Consider the following 19,679-nt stretch of genomic DNA (forward strand, 5'->3'; position numbering starts at 1 on the left):
TTGACAAATAGGTAACCGTATAATATAAACCATAGTAAAAGTAGAATAAACTGGGGATGAGTGTGAAGGAAGGCTGCTGGTAGCTGGTTTTCTTCCCCTGGCTATGGGCACAGCTGGAATGTGGTGGGGAAGCTGATGATAGCTTATTGTCTCCAGGAAAGAGACCTCATTTGCAGTTCTCTCTCCTCTACTGCCCCATAGGACAAAGGGTAATCTTCTTGAGGCACCTACTATCCCATGCATATTTGTCTCCTTCATGCCCACCTCCCTGAGAAACTTGCTGCCATTATGACACATCACTACTTCCTTCTTAGCAGTTCCTTCCACATGCACTCTTCTGTGAGACACATCCGCTGCTCAGATCTGGTCTCCTCCCTCCACCTGACAACCCTCATAGGGGCACCATTCTCCATGATATGTAGCCCGTCCAACGTTTGTGCCTCCCAAGGCGCTTGCCTTCTCCACCCCCATGCAAGCAGTCCTCTCAAACTTGCTCTCCTTTCTTCAAGATATGAGGGAATAGCACCTTTCCCCCAGTGTCTCCTCCAAAACCAGGATAGCCCCTCAAGACTTAATTCCCCATTGTCCAAGAAAATGAAAAACTAGGTATTTCTTCAGTTAGATCCTCCCAACATTCACCCAGGAAAGGCAGGTGGATGGATGGCTTCTCATGGCAGGATCTGTTTCTTCTGTTTCCTTTTGATGAGGTGTCACTGAGGTGTGAGGGAAGGATTTTTTCATAGCCTGAGTTCTTCCTACCCTACCCTAATTGCTGCAGCTTTAAACTCTGCTCAAACAGGGCACAGAGTGCCCGATGCTACAGCTGTATCATGGAGATAGGCTATTCAATGACCACTTTGCAGGCAATTTGGGTATCGGTAACACAAAACAGGCCATTTTCTTTATACCTAAACCTGTAGGCTTTGCGTCTTATACAATTTATCTGCTGGAATGGACAGGGGCACTTTTCCCTATTTTTGCTGTTGTATCATTACCTGCACAGCTGTTATCCATTATTTCCCATTTTAACTGAAGGCATTTTTTTTAGCTTGATTTAGTTTGATCAGGAGAAGGTAATTGCACAGAAACCACAATGTCATAGAGTCTAAGCAGGACTGTACAAAATATGTTGGCTCTAATGAAAAACTGGTAAAATCTTGGCTTCCTGCCACTGAGTGGGAAATTTCTGGCATCATGCCCATATTTTGTGTGTGTACTTTTTTCACCTAGGAAACCCCATTTCCTCCCACCCAGGGTGTTCACTGAGATGTCAGCATTTATGGTTAATGGAAATTATTATACTTCAGACAAAACTGAAAAAATAAATAAAAGTACACTGCCAAAAATTTTACATCCAAAATGAAACTGTCACAAAGCCCAAACAAACAAACAAACAAACAAACCAACCAGTTTCACTTTCGTTGCAGCTATTTTAGCAGTTTTGGATATGCTGCAGGGGACCAAGAGTGGCTGAGTCCTGTGCAACTGCCTCCCTCAGATCAAACTACCTCAGCTTAAAAGCTTCCATGTGAAAATATCTAAGTGAATAAGGTGCCTAAATCCCATTTTTCAAAACTAACTTGGGAGTTTGTTCCTTTGGAAAATGGGATTAGTCTCCCCAGTCACTTAGCCTCCTAAATTCATTTTTACCCTTCCTCTAATTGAAAAGGTGGAAACTGAGGTCAAGATTTCAAAAGTGGCTAATTATTCTAAATGCTTCAAATAATGGGTGTCCATCTTCAGACATCTTAAAGGGGTCTATTTTTTCCCCCAGAGTTGGTGCTTGGCATTGTTTGAAAGTCAGGCTCCTTTAAAGTGTATCATGTTTGGATACTGAAACATTTGAGGCACCCAAAACCATTAGTGACTTTTGAAAATCTTGGCCTAAAAGCTGACTTAGGGCTTGATCCATCATATTGGTACCCTAATCATGTGAGTAGTCTGTATTCATGTGAGAACTTTCAATAAAACTGGTATTACTTATATGAGTAAGACTCCTTTTGTGACTAAAGATTGAAAGTTTGCATTCCTGGAGATCAGGAACACCGGTAGTTACTACACAGACAAACAGAACTGCTGTTATGTTCTCATGAATAGTTCCTACACCACACTGGATGTTAGTACCTGTTTTAGTTAGGCAGGGAATGCTGGCCAGGATATCCAGGGCTATTCTTTACTCATTTCAGGAAGTGCATCGAGATATTGAACCTTCAACTGCACAGCCACTAGAAAATTCTGTTTGACTTCCCATTCAGAGAACCCCTTTAATGTCCAGTGCTGCAGTCCACATAGGAGTCCAAGCTTTAGTGTGGGGCTTGAACTTCTGATAACCTTCTGTCCTAGAGGCAAAATTGCTACCAAGAGAGGGAACCAAACAGCCTTTATATTTGCAACACTGTTATTTGTTGTTGCTGCGCTAGTCATTCTGCTTTGTGAGGAAACCAAGTAAGTAATAATTGGAGATATACCAGTCTCCTAGAGCTGGAAGGGACCTTGAAAGGTCATTGAGTCCAGCCCCCTGCCTTCACTAGCAGAACCAATTATTTGCCCCAGATGCCTAAGTGGCCTCCTCAAGGATTGAGCTTACAACCCTGGGTTTAGCAGGCCAATGCTCAAACCACTGAGCTATCCCTATAGTACAAATCACTATATTCATAAACCCTCTATTGGATAGTCTTGTTTTAAATTCCCTGCTTGTAAACTAGTAAGGAAAGGGGATGCTTTGTTTTCCTCAATTTAAAGAGATGGTAGAGCAGCTGTTCCAAGTAACAATAATGACACTATTGCTGAGACAAACATTTTCATGATGATGCATGGGAACACTAAATCCAAACCACATTGTTTAGCTATTGCATGCTTTCACTCCAGTAAAGGGGAATGTCACAGACCTGAAAGTAAATCGAAGAGATCATAGTTTAGAAAATATGACAAAGTTGAAAACTTAAAGCTGTATTACACAGTAACATCCTTTAACAGGGAAATAATTGCTCCAAAGTACTGTATATATGTATATTTCATGGCAGTTTATTAGGTATGATTTGTCTCTGGTCAGCAAAGTGAATAGAAACCATTGTGAGTTAAGAATGTTTTGTGGCACGGTACAGACTGCTGATATGTGCTGCTGGGAAAGGAACATGGCACTGTGAAAAGTTACGGATCTCTCCAGGACAGTATCATAGAAATGCTTCTATGACTTGAATGCATCCATAAGAGGGGACAGTTTTTTCTAGTTTACTTCCATCCACTTCACCAGATGAGGGATAATATGACATGCCTCCCCACATATACACACACATTCTCACACACCATTTTAATAAGCCAGTGTCCCTATATTTTATATGAGAAGCATTTGCATTTGGAAAGAAAAATGCAGTACAACAGTTTGGGAGTGAATGGAAGGTTTAAGAAAAAATCCTAACATTCATGATGCCCCAAACACTTAATATGTGAAGTAATTCTTGAGTGTGACTGTGGAAAGATTAACCTTAATATCAGCAAAGTCTCTCTGCTGGCACCCTCTGAAATAATTTGTCATTTTGCAAGTTGGAGAATCTTTTCCTTCTGGCACTTTGTTAAGAGGATTCTAAATTCAGTTCCCAGGAATGCAAAGTTACTCAATCTGGTACAGAAGGCTGCAAAGTTCATGCAATACACGGGGAGATAAATGAATTGCATAAAGATTTTCTTTTCTTCTAGAAGATCATCCATGGTCTTCCCATCATCCCTTCTTCATAATAGTGATCCTTCTAGCACTGATCAGTGATAGAAATGAGGCAAATTATGTGGACTACACTTTAAAATGCTGAATTTAAGTTGAGCCAGCAAAAAATAAAAATGCACATTACATACATGAAAACTTTGTGTGTGTGTGCGCAAATGGGATAGTTGACTGCATATAAAGGTGCTTTTGCAATTATTTGAGTACAAGTATGGGATCTGAGGGCATATTGTTTGTTTGTACGATGTCATAAATTCCTGAGTTTGAAAAGCTGGCCCCGTTAGTTTAAATGTGAGATTAAAAAAAAAGATACAGTATACAGTAACCTGACATTTAAATTAGAACAACTCACTGAGAGCAACCTATTGCTGATTTGGGTTTCCTTTTGAAATAAATTGAATCCATCACTTTCAAGAAAGCCCTTTGACATTACACTCCTCCCCATATATTCAGGGCCGCCCAGAGTGGGGGTGCAAGTGGGGCAATTTGCTCCAGGCCCTGGGTCCCACAGGGGCCCCCACGAGACTTTTTCAGGACCCCTGAAGCGGGGTCCTTCACTCGCTCTGTGGGGCCTGGAAAACTCTTGCGGGGCCCAGGCCCCTGGAGCTTCTTCCGCTCCAGGGCTTCGGCAGCAATTCGGTGGCGGGGGGGTCCTTCCGCCCCGGGACCCACCGCCAAAGTGCCCCGAAGACCTGCAGCGGGGGGTCCTTCTGCCCCGGGACCCGCTGCCAAAGTGCCGGGTCTTCGGCGGCAATTCGGCGGTGGGGGCCCCCCGCTGCTGAAGCTCCCAGACCCCCTGAATCCTCTGGGCAGCCCTGCATATATTGTCAGAATCCTAGGACAGTGTAGCTCATGGGTAATGAAGATGGAGGAAGGTTTCGGAGTTTATGGCACAGATTTTTATTTTGGATCTTAATGTGAAACTCCTTACAAAGAACAACGTTATTTGATACTTTCAAAATTAGTGGGCCTGTTTCATTATACAAATAATTGTGCAGGTGTTGCAGGATTCTGCCACGCAGCCTTTTGGAGTAAATGCCAGAGTGCTACAGAGTGTAGGTGCTTAACTCAAAAAGCTAAATTAAAAACGTATGCAGCCACATGTGGGTGGCTTTTAGGCAAGAGCAGACTGTTAAATGTGGAAATCAAATATGGGCATAGGGAAAACTGGTGTGTGTATGGAAAGACTGATCACATATTTTGTCCTATAGTTTAAATGTGTGGTAAATTCTTCTGAAATGGAAAATCTGGATGGTAGCAAACCAGATTGGGGGGAAGGAGGGACAAATACGAATCCAATTCTGGGCTTTTGCCCGTTTCTAGAATCAAACCAAATGGAACCTTGTGAAGATTCAGAAATATTAAGTTTGCATTTTTCCATTTGTTTTCCAATTTTGATGTGATCTCTGTATTTTCACATTGAGGCTAGGGCTATCTGTCTATTTATTTATTCATTCACTCATTTACTTATTGCAGTGATGGGGTCCTAATAAATATGTATCTGGAAACTTCACAACCCTTAAATATTTGACTTCATAACCTGCCGTTGAGGTAGGGAAAATGATCCTCATTTTACAGAGTCAGACCCTGAGGCACTGAGATCAAATATCTTGCCCCAGGTCACATGAGAAGCTTGTGGCATAGACAGTTTTTGATCCCAGAATTTGAGGCGCTGAGTACAGTGCATCAACCACAAGACCATCCCTTTGGAAGTCAGAGCGCCAAAATCTAATCAAAGACTGTTCTTACACGGTTTCCAGCCCAAGTCTGTAGGCTCAAGTGGTTTGGATAAACACTGGCAATTTTGGCTGCTTAACCTGAACTGACCCTCTAACTGTTCTGAGATTTACCGGTCATAAATGAAAAATCTGAGCTCTCTAGCGGTGCCCTGTACCCAGGGATCTAATCCTCATACCCTCGCTAATTCTCCCTAAAAAGAAAAAATCATTTCCCCATTTTACAAAAAATTCAGTTTTTCCGCAGTTTAAAGAAACACATTTGAAAACCATCTTTCCTAGTTTAACAGCAGCAATGTTAAAACAAAGCATAAATAACTCAGAGAAGTAGGCCTGTTTGCTTCAAACTGGTTATCCCTCTTATAGTTTTATGCATAAAGTCTCTCCTGTTGTATTATCTTGTGAAGGCCACATTACCGTGAGTGTTAGAACAAGTGCTTAACTTTTACTGAGTAGTAGAGTTATGACCCAGCTCTGCTGAGGGTTTCCTATAGGGTGCTGAACACCCACAATTCTTATTGACTTTTGTAAAAAGTTGAAGGTACATGGTGGCAGATCCTCAGCTGCAGGAAACCGTCATAGCTTCATTGATTTCAATGGCGCTCTTACAACTTACACCAGCTAAGGATAGGATTGCCAATTTTGATTGGACATATTCCTGGAGGTTTCATCACATGACTTAATCTTTAATGAATGATTAGCAGTCCTGGAGAGTTGGCAACCCTAGCTAGGGATCTGCTTGCCAGTGCATTGGATGAGGCAATCAGTAGCACCCCTACACATTAGGGATCATTAGAGACCACAGAGGGGCTTCTGTATCTTTTTAATGCTATTTTGAAACCTATCTTCTTTACTTTACAAAAAGCATAGCTAGGATATGGAGCCTGGTCTGAACCCATTGAAACCAGAACTTGTCACTGGACCTTCGGATCATGCCTTAATGAAGATGCAACAGAGAAGCGGCTCTTTTTGCAGATGGAGGGATAATTATATTAAGTTCCTTCATTGTGCTCTGCTTCATACATGACACACATTAATTCATAGTCCATATCAAGCATAAACAATAAAATTTCAAAAACAAAATACACATGCAAGAAGCAGTGCAGGTATCTTTGGTGAATTAATGCAGAAAAATGGGTTTGAAACGTCAGTGAACAAACTGAAACAAATACTCCAGGTTCTCTAATTTTCTCAATAAAATCCATGGCTCTCCTTTGCATTCATGGTGAAAGAGTCATGCCCTGAATGGTTTTGCCAGTGATAGGATTTGTTTAATCTACTGTCTTTGTATTTATAGCTATTTTTGAGCTTGTGTTCCTCTTATGTCATTCCCCCTATGCACAGAATTTGCAGTTTCCTCTGATAAATGGGCTTTTCTGACAAGAAAAGGGTGACACTCTAAGTTGTCAGATACTTTTAATTCCTGAGTATCGTGCCGTATGTGACATTTGGAGGTTGTGATAATAATGTGTTATCTTAATTATGTGTGTCCTCATGATGCATGTTTTGCAACAGATATAGTATATAAAACTACAACAGTGCCTTTGAAATGAGATTCATTACTTAAGGGTTTTCTTCCTTCTTAAATAAACAAAGAGTAAATGAACAATTGCTGAGTCCAAGTTTGAATCCTAGAACTTCCTGTTAAGTCCAAAAAATAGTGCAAGGAACATGTTTGGTCTGCTCTTTCTAAGGCTTGATGATGTGATAGGAAGGATGTTGTGTGTAACATCAAAGCGTGATGTTGTTATGCCTCCAAAGCATGACTTCTGGAGGCCCAAATCCAATAACGTACGCTCATTTTTCTCTCGAATATGGCAGGCTTTAATAGGATTGGATTCTTATCAGAAACATTCCAACAATTTCCTTCATTGTGTTTCTGTGTGCCTTTTTTGACTAGCCAAATTCCTCTCACTTCTCAAAGTCCTGCTAAGTGACTCCCCACTGAGTTGAGTTAAGAACAGTGTTGAGCAAATTGGAAGCTACCAAAACCAGCCAAGAAACCACTGGTGATGAGCAAATCTTTCTGCTCTTTAAGCTCATGGTAAACGTTGCCTGCTTTTTCCTCCAGTCAGACACTGTTAACGTGGAAAACAAAAGGGTTTGTGTGATGGACAGGCTCAAACCATATCCTGGATATGAACACCTCCAGACTTTGGAAAGTACCACTATGGATCAGAACTTTGCATTTGGGGTCCATCTCTAGTTTGTAGAGCAATGTATTGTTGAAAGCCACAAATAGAATTCTGGCCCTGAGATAAGCCATGCAGTTTTGCTCCCTGAAGGCAGCTGCATTTCAGTGGTGAATGAAATGATTCCATGGTAGTTGTAAATGAATATCTGGGGGCAGAGTTTGGCTCTGGTGTATAATTCACAATTACTTAATGTGATTTGGAGGCTCGTGAGAAATGTTATATAATGTGAACCAATAAGTATAACTGTGAATAGGTGATCCTTGCAAGCAGAGGGCATAATACATTAAAGACAGGACATACTACATTACTGGATTTTCATCTTGTCCATGTCCCCCGCTGCAGTGAACGTATCAGGAGGAGTACCTGCTTTGGGGAAGCGTACTTGGCTGCTCTTCAGAAACAACTGTCTAACAAGAGTTAGAACTGCACTAGTTAGGTACAGACTAAGGGCTGCCTCAGAGCTTTGCTCTCATTAATAATGTGAAAGTGATTTTTAAAGATGTCAGTGCCAAAAAAGGTTGTTTTGGGGGGGGATGTGTAGTGAGTAATTTTGTTGCAATAGATAATATGAGCCATGTTAGTTATTTACTCATTTTTCTTGGGAGGGGAAAGTGTGTTTAATGGTTGGAGCAGCTGACTGGACCTCTACCTGGCTCTGCCACTGATTTCCTATGTAACCTTGGGCAAGTTATTTCATCTCTTTGTACCTCATCTGTGAAAAGGGCATATATATTCCCCCATTACAGGGATGCTTAATAATCCTAAAGCTCTTTGAAAGCCCTGGATGAAGGGCAAAATATCTCATTTTAAATTTTGGAAAGGTTTGATGACAAGTGTTTTTCAAAATACTGAACAAATAGAAGAGAAGAAATAAATTGTATTAAATTGTAATAAATACTGTAGCTAATTAAGACAATGTGCAGGAAAGTGATTCTAATGTGTTGTATATTGCTGCATATTCTTTCAGATTTGAATGAAATAAGATTTTTTTTTCTTTTGCAATATTTTAAGTTCTTGATATACCCCCAACACATTACCTGCCATAACACAAGATTGAGAAACACGTTCTCCTGGAGATTATCTTGAGTGTGCCAAGAACAGCTTGAATCACTGTTAAACTGGATCAGCAAATCTATAGTTACTGTATATTCATCTACAGCATAAATCCCTCTTTAACCTACTTCCAGGTAACCAAAGCTAGTAACTTGGTCATGTCCCTAGCTACTATAGGCAACATGAGTTTTCTCCCCCCCCCCTTTTATAAAAGTCCCGGGAATCATAGGGAAAAAACACTATATTGCCCATATTTTTCATTTTCAAATTCATTAAATATTTTTGGTCATTTTTCCTATTAGTCCCCCTTTATTTAAATGTCTCCTACTGTCTACAAATTGAGCTATGCACTGATACGTATCCTGGAAGTTTCTGTCATCATTTCCCTCCATAGGTGGATCCAACTCCATTAGTTGCCCCCACTAGCACCAGACATGTGACCCTCCTTCTGGCTGGGGACAGATGGATGTTCCTCCTGCTGGAGTCTATTATAGCCTTCCCTTATGCCAGCCAGGAGGCTTGCTAGAACCTTTGAAGGACCCATGCCATTCTGATCATCTTCTGGCTTAGGAAAGTTGGATGTTCCTCCCTCTGGGAACCTGTCAGTGCCTCATCTTCTGCCATCCAGAAGGTTCACTAGAGAGCGGTGATAGCGTTCCTGTCTGGAAGCGCGGGATCGGAGGTTGGGTCTCCATCTTGAACCCTGCGTATGTGAGCATATTACACTCCCACAGATTCTGTACTCTGAGAACACTGATGGGAGTTTATAACAATAACTTAGGAACTGGAGTTTTGATCCTAATTCTTCATTTTCCGTTTAGAAAAGTCACCTTGTATTTCAATCTCTTCCCTGCCGAACTCCTAATTAAAGGTTGTGTGATTGCTGTTCCCTGTGTCCCTCGTGTATCTCAGTGGCCACAAATTTTACATATATTGATAAAGATGGCCATTTGAATTTGAATCAAACAGCAAAGATGGATGTCTCACACAGATCGTGGGTGCAATCCTGGTCCCACTGAAGTAATTGGGTGCCAGGATTTCACTCCTTATTTAAACCACAATGAGTCTGAATTTTTTTTTTACAAACATGGGTCTCATGCTTTAATGAGGACATAAGGTGGAACTGAAAAAATCTATACAAAAAAAAGATGACAAACCTGATCCCCTTTGTAACTGCAATTATGACTTGATTGGAACAAACTAGATAGACTACACAAGCAGCTCTTGCCAATCATATTAATTCAAATCAAAAATAAAAATGTAGGGGGGATAAATCCATTTTCAAAAAATGTAGGTTTGGGAGGAGTTCCACACCAAACCAAAACCCGAAGAGAGACACACAATTTTTGCTGGAAATCTAGAAAAGCAAAACTTGCTTTGTATAAATAAGGTATTGCCCACTAATATTAGACTCATCATATCTGTATATTTTTAGCATTGTCAGGCACTGGTTTCTGGAGATTATAATCCATTATGCTGGCCCTTTTTAAATTTGGCTTTGATGGTGAATGTATTCCTTTTAAAACCTAGGTTAGAACTATGCATGCTGCTGCAACATGAAGCCATCTTTGAAACAGAGACTAACCATGATTCTCTTTCCTGCTGTCCTCTTCTCCTCTACCAGAAGGTAATCACTTTTCTTTATTTCTCCCTTTTGTTAATTGATGCATGTTTGATATGCCCAGGGATTGTACTAGGAATGAAAATGGTTATTAATATGTTGTTAAATAAGTAGTAAAATTATAAACTAAAGAAAAGGGCAGCCCATAAACAGCCAGATGAAACTGCAATAAGTTACAGGCACTCCTGGAGCAGCCCAGACTCTGGGAGGCACACAGGAGTGGAAGCCGGGAATTTTTGTGTTCTAATCCTGGCTCTGACACAGTCCTTAAATCAGCTACTCCTGTTCCCTCTCTGTTTCCTGTCTGTAAAATGGGGCAGGTAATACTTAGCTTTGTGAGTGTAATCACCTTTGCCAATTATGAGGTTTAATTAATATTGATAAAGCATAATGAAGGTGCAAAGAACTGTAGAAGAGCTAAGTATTATTAATTTATCAAAACGAAGAAAGGATTTAAAAATCCTAAACATGAGATTGGTAAAAATAAATTAGGATGTACAGATGCAGATGAAAATCCATCCTATGGTTTAGAGTCAAATTAGAAAGGTTTGGAAGGAGAAATAGAATCTTGCCTATTGCAGATAACAGTGGAGAAGTTGCCTGATCCACCACAGATGACCATGCTGCTGAATTGCTACAGTACAGATCCTCAGTATCAGCAACTCTTCATCAATCTGGTAAGAGTGAAGCCAACTCTAAAAACAAACATTTCCTCCATGAACAATGTATTTGTTATATTTTCTCATTTGTTTATGATGGCTGTGTCAGCCACACTGACTTACATAAACACTGCCAATCCTGGGACGTTACACTCTCAACAAAAGTAACTGAGTACAAAGAGCATTCCAAAGTTTTAATTCATATTGTATAAACGTAACAGATGTTGATAAAACGAGCCAACAAGAAAATACAACAAAGGAGACCATTTCAAGGGGGCTTTTGATTAAAATACATTCCAGATTGACCAAAAGATACAACGTTAATGGAATAGATCATTTAACTGTCATCATTTGGCTCCCTTAGCATTATAAAGCAAACATAAAGCATTTCCATGTTTATTTCCTAAATACTGCACCAGAATACTGGGCCCAAGCACATTATCATTTTTGGTGCACTGTACAAGGCTTAAGAAAAATAAATAAATAAATAAAGTCAGTCTTTGCCTCAATGAGTTAACAATGCACAGAGTAGACACACATAAAATGTGGCACCCAGGGAAATTCAGAGTTGGGACTGACTTAAAGGGTTTTTATTAAAAAAAAATATTTTGAGCTCTTCTCGAGTTGACTGTAGTGCTCCTAATGAACACAGCAATTGCCATACTGGGTCAGACCCGATGTCCATTTAGGCTGGTATTCTGTCTCTGACATTGGCCAGAAACACGTGCTTTAGAGGAAGGTGTAAGAACCTTGCTTCCCTTCCGGGATAATTTGCCTCCTACATGGTTCTCATCCTGATCTGTAATAGTTAGAGATGGGTTTAAACCCTGAGGCATGAGGTTTAATATCCCTTCTACGTTTTTGTTATTAATTCTGATAATTCTGGATAGTCTTGGTGTCCATATACATGTCTCATCTCTTTTTGATTCTTGACCTCAGTGACTTCCTGTGACAATGAGTTCCACAGTTTAATCACACATTGGGTGTGAACATATTTCCTTTTATTGGTTTTGAATTTCCTTTCTTTCATTTTCATTAAATGTTCACTTGTTCTTGTATTATACCAGGGGTTGGCAACCTTTCAGAAGTGCTGTGCCGAGTCTTCATTTATTCACTCTAATTTAAAATTTTGCATGCCGGTAATACATTTTAACATTTTTAGAAGGTCTCTTTCTAGAAGTCTGTAATATATAACTAAACTATTGTTGTATGTAAAGTTAATAAGGTTTCAAAATGTTTAAGAAGCTTCATTTAAAATTAAATTAAAATGCAGAGCCCTCCGGACTGGTAGCCAGGATCCGGACAGTGGGAGTGCCACTGAAAATCAGCTCGCGTGCCGCCTTCGGCACCTGTGCCATAGGTTGCCTTACCCCTCTTTTATACTATAGGATTGGGAGAACACAAGTTCCTGATCTACCTTCTTGATATCATCATCTTATCCTGTCCTCTCTTTTTCTCCTTTCCAAAGTAAACATGTGACCTTAAGAGCACCTCAGTGCCAACTGGCAAAGGGTTCACTGTCATGTAACAGCTACTCTTAACAGGCTTGACAAACTCACTATGCCTAACACATTGCTGTCATAGTATTTACCTATAAAGACTGTTTTGTAAGGTATCAGATGAAAACTGGTAACATAAGGGTCATTAATATCATTGTGAAACATATGTGTTAATACTATATGAAGAATTATGGATACTCACTGATATTATGCTTTAAAGTCTGTAACCAAACAAAAGGAGAAACAGGTTTTCTCCCAGACAGGAGGGAAGGTAGTTATCTCCCTGTTTCTAATGTAAATTGAGTATTGTGGAGCCATATATAATAGGAACTACCTTTGCATGGAAGTCAACAAGAAAAGCCAGGTTGACAGGGGTGTGTGAACTCAGCTTGGGCAGACACTGGAATCTGAACCCCTGTCTCTGGGAATAAACTCCCTATGAACCTTGGGAAATATAAGGAGAAGCAAAAGAACATTCTGTTATCCATTTACTGAGGAGACCCCTGGTAAGGAGTAGGGAAAATCATGAAAATCTGGATCCGGATTTGATTGAAAACCAGCAAGCTCTACAGAAAAACTCAGAGGGTAGGAAAACGGCTTTAGCCAAAGGATCGTAGCTTGCTAAAGTTATGTTTAGTCTCTTAGAAGTGTGTTATCCTTCTGTTTCATTTGTAACCAATTCTGTTTCCATTATCCTTGCTTTGTATCACTTAAATCTCTGTCTTTGTTAATAAACTTCTGTGTTTTATGAGTAGATCTCTCTGCTGTAATATTAAGCAAAATGTGAATTAGTTGACTCAAACAAGCTAGAGTGCACACTCCCTTTGGAGATAGTAAACTTTTTTGGGAAGTTCTGTGGCCTGTGTTATGCAGGAAGTCAGACTAGATGATCACAATGGTCTCTTCTGGCCTTAGAATCTATGAAGTTGGTAATTTTTCTGTGTGTCCAGTGATGGGGGCTGGGTACTCCAGGAGAATGATCTTCCAGGGGCTTGGGACCTGGACATATTACCTGCAAGCAAAATAAGGGCCATCAGAGTCCTGAGAAATTTGTCTCGGATAGCTAGCAGACTGGGCTAACAGGGAGTTTAGAACCAGCAAATATTTCTCTTACGGAGATAGACGCATGGTAACCTATAATTTTGGGTGTCCTGAGAAAGTGTCACAAAACAATCTGTCTTTTTAATCTCTTTTCATTTGTGAGTTTCCCCATGCCTTTGATCATTCTCACTGCTCTTCTTTGACCGGCCCCACCCCTTTAGTTCTGCAGTATTCTTTTTGAAATGGGTTGACCAGCATTGCACACAGTATTCCAGATGAGGTCATACTACTGATATATATAAAATTATTATAATATTCTTTGTATTATTCCATGTCTCATTCCTTATGCATCCCGACATTTTGTTAGCTTTATTTTTTTTTAACCACATCTACACTTTAAGCAGAGGTCTTCGTTGAGCTGTCTACAGGGAAGACGAGGGTCCCTTTTTTGAGTTGATAAAGTTAACTTATAAACTGTAATGCATATCTATAATTTATAGGGCTGTCATACGATTAAAAATATTAATTGCACTGTTAAACAATAATTGAATACCATTTATTTAAATATTTTTGGATGTCTTCTACATTTCAAGTATATTGATTTAAATTACAACACAGAAGACAGTGTACAGTGCTCATTTTATATTTATTTTTATTACAAATATTTGCACTGTAAAAAACAAAAGAAATAGTATATTTCAATTCACCTAATACAAGTAGTGTAGTGCACTCTCTTTATCGTGAAAGTTGAACTTACAAATGTAGAATTATGTAAAAAAAAACTGCATTAAATAATAAAACAATGTTAAACTATAGCACCTCCAAATCCACTCAGTCTTACTTCAGCCAATCGCTCAGACAAACAAATTTGGTTACAATTTGCAGAAGATGTTGCTGCCTGCTTCTTGTTTACAATGTCACCTGAAAGTGAGAACAGGCGTTCGCATGGCAATGTTGTAGCCGGCATCACAAGATATTTATGTGCCAGATGTGCTAAAGATTCACATGTCCCTACATGCTTCACCCACCATTCCAGAGGACATACGTCCATGCTGATGATGGGTTCTGCTTGATAATGATCCAAAGCAGAGCAGATTGATGCATATTCATTTTCATCATCTAAGTCAGATGCCATCAGCAGAAGGTTAATTTTCTTTTTTGGTGGTTCGGATTTTGTAGTTTCTGCATCAGAGTGTTGCTCTTTTAAGACTTCTGAAAGCTTGCTCCACACCTCATCCCTCTCAGATTTTGGATGGCACTTCAGATTCTTAAACCTTGGGTCAAGTGCTGTAGCTATTTTTAGAAATCTTACATTAGTATCTTCTTTGCGTTTTTGTCAAATCTGCAGTGAAAGTGTTCTTAAAATGAACAACATATGCTGGGTCATCATCCGAGACTGCTATAATATGAAATATATGGCAGAATGCGGGTAAAACCAAACAGGAGACATACAATTCTCCCCCAAGATGTTCAGTCACAAATTTAATTAATGCCTTATTTTTTTTAATGAGCATCATCAGCATGGAAGCATGTCCTTTGGAATGGTGGCTGAAGCATGAAGGGGCATATGAATGTTTAGCATATCTGGCACGTAAATACCTTGCAACACTGGCTAGAAAAGTTCCATGTGAATGCCTGTTCTCACTTTCTGGTGACATTGTAAATAAGAAACAGGCAGCAGTATCTCTGGTAAATGTAAACGAACTTGTTTGTCTTCATGGTTGGCTGAACAAGAAGTAAGACTGTAGCATCTCAACAGTGTCCTTATCTTCCTTAATTGCTCTCTTCATCCACTGGTGATCCAGTGAAGTCACTAATTCTTTTGTGAGCTTTCTGCTTCTGAAACATTTAAAGAATTTCATGTTTGTTTTTACACATTTAGTTATCTGCTCCTCAGAATGGTAGAGAAATGTGAAGGTAAAAGTAGTTGCTCATTTTCTTCATTGTGGATTCATTAATTAGAAATTCCCTACAACTGATTAAACTGGCTTTTATCAAAGATATGTGTCCAAGATTTTGCTTGGGATTTTTGATGATATTGAATTTAATTTCCTGCAGCCTCTGGGTTTTCCCTGCTAATCTCCCAAACAATATTGGCTCTATTTAGTTTGTGAGATTTGACTAGATTACATCTTGAGAGGTGATGTGACTGCAGACCAGACAAGAGAATACCAAGGAGTATATTATTATTCAACCTATATTTTTACGTGAATTGAACCTATATTTCAGTGGTCCCCAACCTTTTCGTCTAGCGGGCGCCAGATGAAGGACCGTGGCGGCGGTTGAGCATCCACTGAAATGCCGCCGAATTTTGGCAGTGACGCCTCTCGATGACGCCGCTTGTCAGCAGCAAGCGATGTCATCGAGAGGCATCGCTGCCGAAATGCCGCCGAAATTCGGTGGCATTTCAGTGGATGCTTGACTGCCGGCCAGGACGTGGGCGCATTTAGATGCCCCCGCAGGTGCCATGGCGCCCGCGGGCACCACGTTGGGGACCCCTTCTATATTCTATATTTTTACTTGAAATGATGTCTTCAAAATTTCCTTTTTTTTTAAAATTCCAAAACAATAAAAAGGTTGAAACCGAAACAAAATGTAGTTATTGAAATTACCATTGTTTGACATGACAGTTTTTTTTCAACTTTTCAAAATTTCCAACAAACCACAAAGTGCATTATTCACCGAGCTTTAATCTTAACTACTAAGCAACTCTTGCTGATTTCCCTACAAGGTTAATCAGGGAGGTGTGTCTGCATTTTTTATGTCACACCTTGTCTGTTTCACACTTCTAGTCAGTTTTTCACTTTGTAATAGCAGAAAAAGAAACTCTGGCACAATAGCCACAATAGCAGGGCAGGGCTAATGGGAGAAAAATCCTTGTAGAAAGAGCTTGAGAACATATTTGTAGTGTTTCCTTTTGAGCCTTTTGGGTGAAATACAACTTTAACTTAGACATAAGCCAATGCATGGAGTCTCTGGTGGTGGAAAGTCTACTATGGTGGAGTTTGTGGAGGACAAAGTGGCTGTAACCTCACTTTGCCAGGTGGTCTAGAGGCCAGAAATGGCTGGGGTGAGGGTATGGGCAGGGCAGTTGAGAGATGCACTGATTCAGTGCAGCAACCTCTTGATGGCCTTTGCTGATCGGCTCCTACAGAGCTCATGGTCAGAATTCAAGCTGACCTATGGGGATGAATCCTGCTGAGGGCCTCCCTGTTGCAGTGAGGTTCAATTTGTACTTCTGGGTACTTTCTGGGTGGATCTTGCCCTTCATTAGTCCTTTAAAAAATATTTTGAAAAGACATCTGAATGCTCTCTCTCCTCTGGTTCCAATCTGCCCACTATCCAAAAATATTCCTGGAGAGCCTATAAGACACACGATCCTCAGGTGGGTGTGGGGAGCTTCCACTGATTTCCCGGTGCACCAATATGCACTTGAGGATAGAATTTGGCCCAAGTTATGAGTAGGATGCTATATGGATAGGTAAGCTATAGAAACTTGGTGAACACCTACTTAAAATACCAATATTTACCTTGGAAACCTACCAAATTAGTTTTAGCTAAATCTAGAAACATTTATGTCTAAGGTGGGATTCAATGATCAGCATTCAGCACCCAGGAGACCTCATAGTATATATTTTTTCTTTGTTCTCTCTCATGCAGTATATATTTCTGATTTTTACTAACATTAACTAAAGAATATTACAGAATGTCACAAATGGGTTGTATAGTGAGAGAGCAGTTATTAAACATCTCTTTGACTTAATAAATACTTGGTCATTTACTATTTCCAAACAGGAATTCAGACCATATCAATGGAGCTCAGTTTAGCTGTTCCAGCCTGTGAGATTTGGGTATATTCCAGTCATAACAGTTTAATGTGAACCTGATCTTTTAGTGGAAAAGAAAGGGCTCATTACAGTGTACTTTATACTGATTTGGGTACAGCTGAAATAAAAAAAGAAAGTGTAGTAATCTCACCCTCCACCACTCAGGAAGCCTGCTGTAACAGGAACGGCTACACACTTATTTTCTCCAACCCCCACCTTCTCTCTCTTTGTCTTGCAGGAGCCGTACATAAACAAATCAGCAGTGTCAGTTCAGGCTCATTTCTCTCTGCAACGCACATACATCATCTTTCGGACCTTGGGGCTTCGCCACTTGACAGTTGTTGACCTACAGAACCGAGTTGTTGGGATAATAACCAGGAAAGATCTGATGTCGTTCCAGCTGGAGGAGAGGCTGGCGCGTCAGCTGGCATCGCAGAAACGTGACTCAGATGAGCAGCCCTTAGATTAGGAAAAGAGAACAGAACTGTGAATGTTTTATTTCTTAAGATTTGTCACTTTAATTTTTTTTTTAATAAGCCTGCATTCTTCTTAGGTAAAGGAAAAAATGGATATGACTGTGCTGTTAGATTCCTTTAGAGCAGGGCAGTTCAAAAGGCATCCTCCCTGGGTCCTTAAATGTATCCTACCACTAGCTCCCTCGAACCATAGGATGATGGCAAAGTTCATTGACTGCAGATTTGACAGGGCACTGGGTTAGATGGACCATTGGTCTGACCCAGTATGGCTGTTCTTATGTATGGTCTGATATTTTTAAGGCTTGTGAACTAAATCAGAATTTTTCTACTCATCTACCATGGAAGGCAGAAGTACAAGCAGATATGAAGGTTGAGGTTAAAATGTCCCAAAGCGTCTATTTTCAAAAGTGACATAGTCATTTAGCGGCCTAAGTCCTGCTGATTTTCATTGAGACTTAGGCTTTGTCAACACTTAAAGTTGCACTTCTGTAACTATGCTGGCATAGTTAGATGCAAAAATGCCCTAGCACAGAGGATATTATACTGGTATAAAAGTGATTATACTGGTATAACTTATTCTGGTTTGGCGAAGCAAAATAACCTATATCAGTATAAAACAACTTACATTATAACTGTATCTACTCTAAGGCTTTTACTGACACATTTCTGTCAGTAAAAAAATCATACCCCTTACATACATAGTTATGCCAGTAAAACTTTAAGTGCAGACTAGAGCTCAGGCTACTTCACTTTTAAAAAATAGGATGTAGGCTCCTAAGTGACTTAGAAGCTTTTAAAAAATATACTGTGTGCACCTTTCTTTTTGATTTTAAAAGCATGTACTTGTAGGCTGATTTTAAACACTGCCTATGGGAATTGGACAACCAATTAAAATGAATGGGAATTGGGCATCCTACTTGCCTGAGATATATTTTAAAATCTTGGTTTCAATGAGTATGCCAGGCAGGCATAGTCCTGAGACCCTAGGGCAAACTGCTAATGTGGCCCTCAGCAGTGCAAAGTTTGAGTATGTCTGCTCTTGACTAGATTTCCTTTCATGTTTGCAGCTATTAGAACAGTCTCTCTTTCTGTACACCCACCTGGTGTAATTTGATATGTAATGAGTGTCTCACACAGAGGAGATGATCACAATTGTCCCTCTGGTTTGGATGTAGTTGTTGTTTATATTATAACATATTTGGAAACCAGGCACCCACAACACAATATAAAAGGCCCCATTCGTTGTGATTTTTGGTTTCAAACATTATGTGCTTCCATGGAAACGTCATTAAACATTGATAAATGAATGTGACAAATCTTTTGGATAAGAGACTGGTAGACTTCCTCTCTGACATAATAATTAATTGTTATTTTTGTTCTGCTAAATAATTTCCCATAGACATGCATATTAAAACCACACTATTGTCCCAAGGCTCCACCATGATTAATGTTATAATGAATACCAAGAAAAACTAGTAACTGTTTACTGGTTATAAAAAGTTGCCAGATTATCTGAAAGTAGATTTCCGATATTTGAATTGTGCAGCTTTTAGCCTCCTATTAGTCAGAGATTTATAGGACTTTCCCTGATGTCGTTCTTCACTTAGTAATGCTGTTTTCCTAGCACAGCAGAGGGTACAGGGTGCATTAAAGAGTGTGAAGTTTACAAGACAAAGGGCAGAGAATGAAATGTTAAAGAGCTTGCAGTCCAAAGCCATAATTAGGTAAAGGAGACATAATGAACTAGGAATGTCTTGTGGACCATCTAGCTAGTAGGCGGTGGGGAACAGGTGGATTTTTAATTATCTCCCTTTCAAACCAGTAATATTATACTAACTAGTATATTGGCTGGGT

At 39.8% G+C, this 19,679-nt stretch overlaps 1 protein-coding gene across 1 annotated transcript in view; it reads left to right on the forward strand.

Annotated features, from left to right (window-relative positions):
• The window catches only part of LOC120397318 (chloride channel protein C-like), a 115,436-nt gene extending 96,381 nt beyond the window's left edge, over positions 1 to 19,055 (forward strand). Inside the window, 3 exon segments of the mRNA XM_039523018.1 lie at positions 10,233 to 10,329; positions 10,905 to 11,000; positions 17,588 to 19,055. Of these exon segments, the coding sequence (XP_039378952.1) occupies positions 10,233 to 10,329; positions 10,905 to 11,000; positions 17,588 to 17,818 (424 nt within the window). The 3' untranslated portion in view covers positions 17,819 to 19,055.
• The last annotated feature ends 624 nt before the right edge of the window (positions 19,056 to 19,679 follow it).

The sequence above is a fragment of the Mauremys reevesii genome, linkage group 2, assembly GCF_016161935.1.
Source record: "Mauremys reevesii isolate NIE-2019 linkage group 2, ASM1616193v1, whole genome shotgun sequence".
In the NCBI taxonomy this organism is placed as follows: Eukaryota; Metazoa; Chordata; order Testudines; family Geoemydidae; genus Mauremys; species Mauremys reevesii.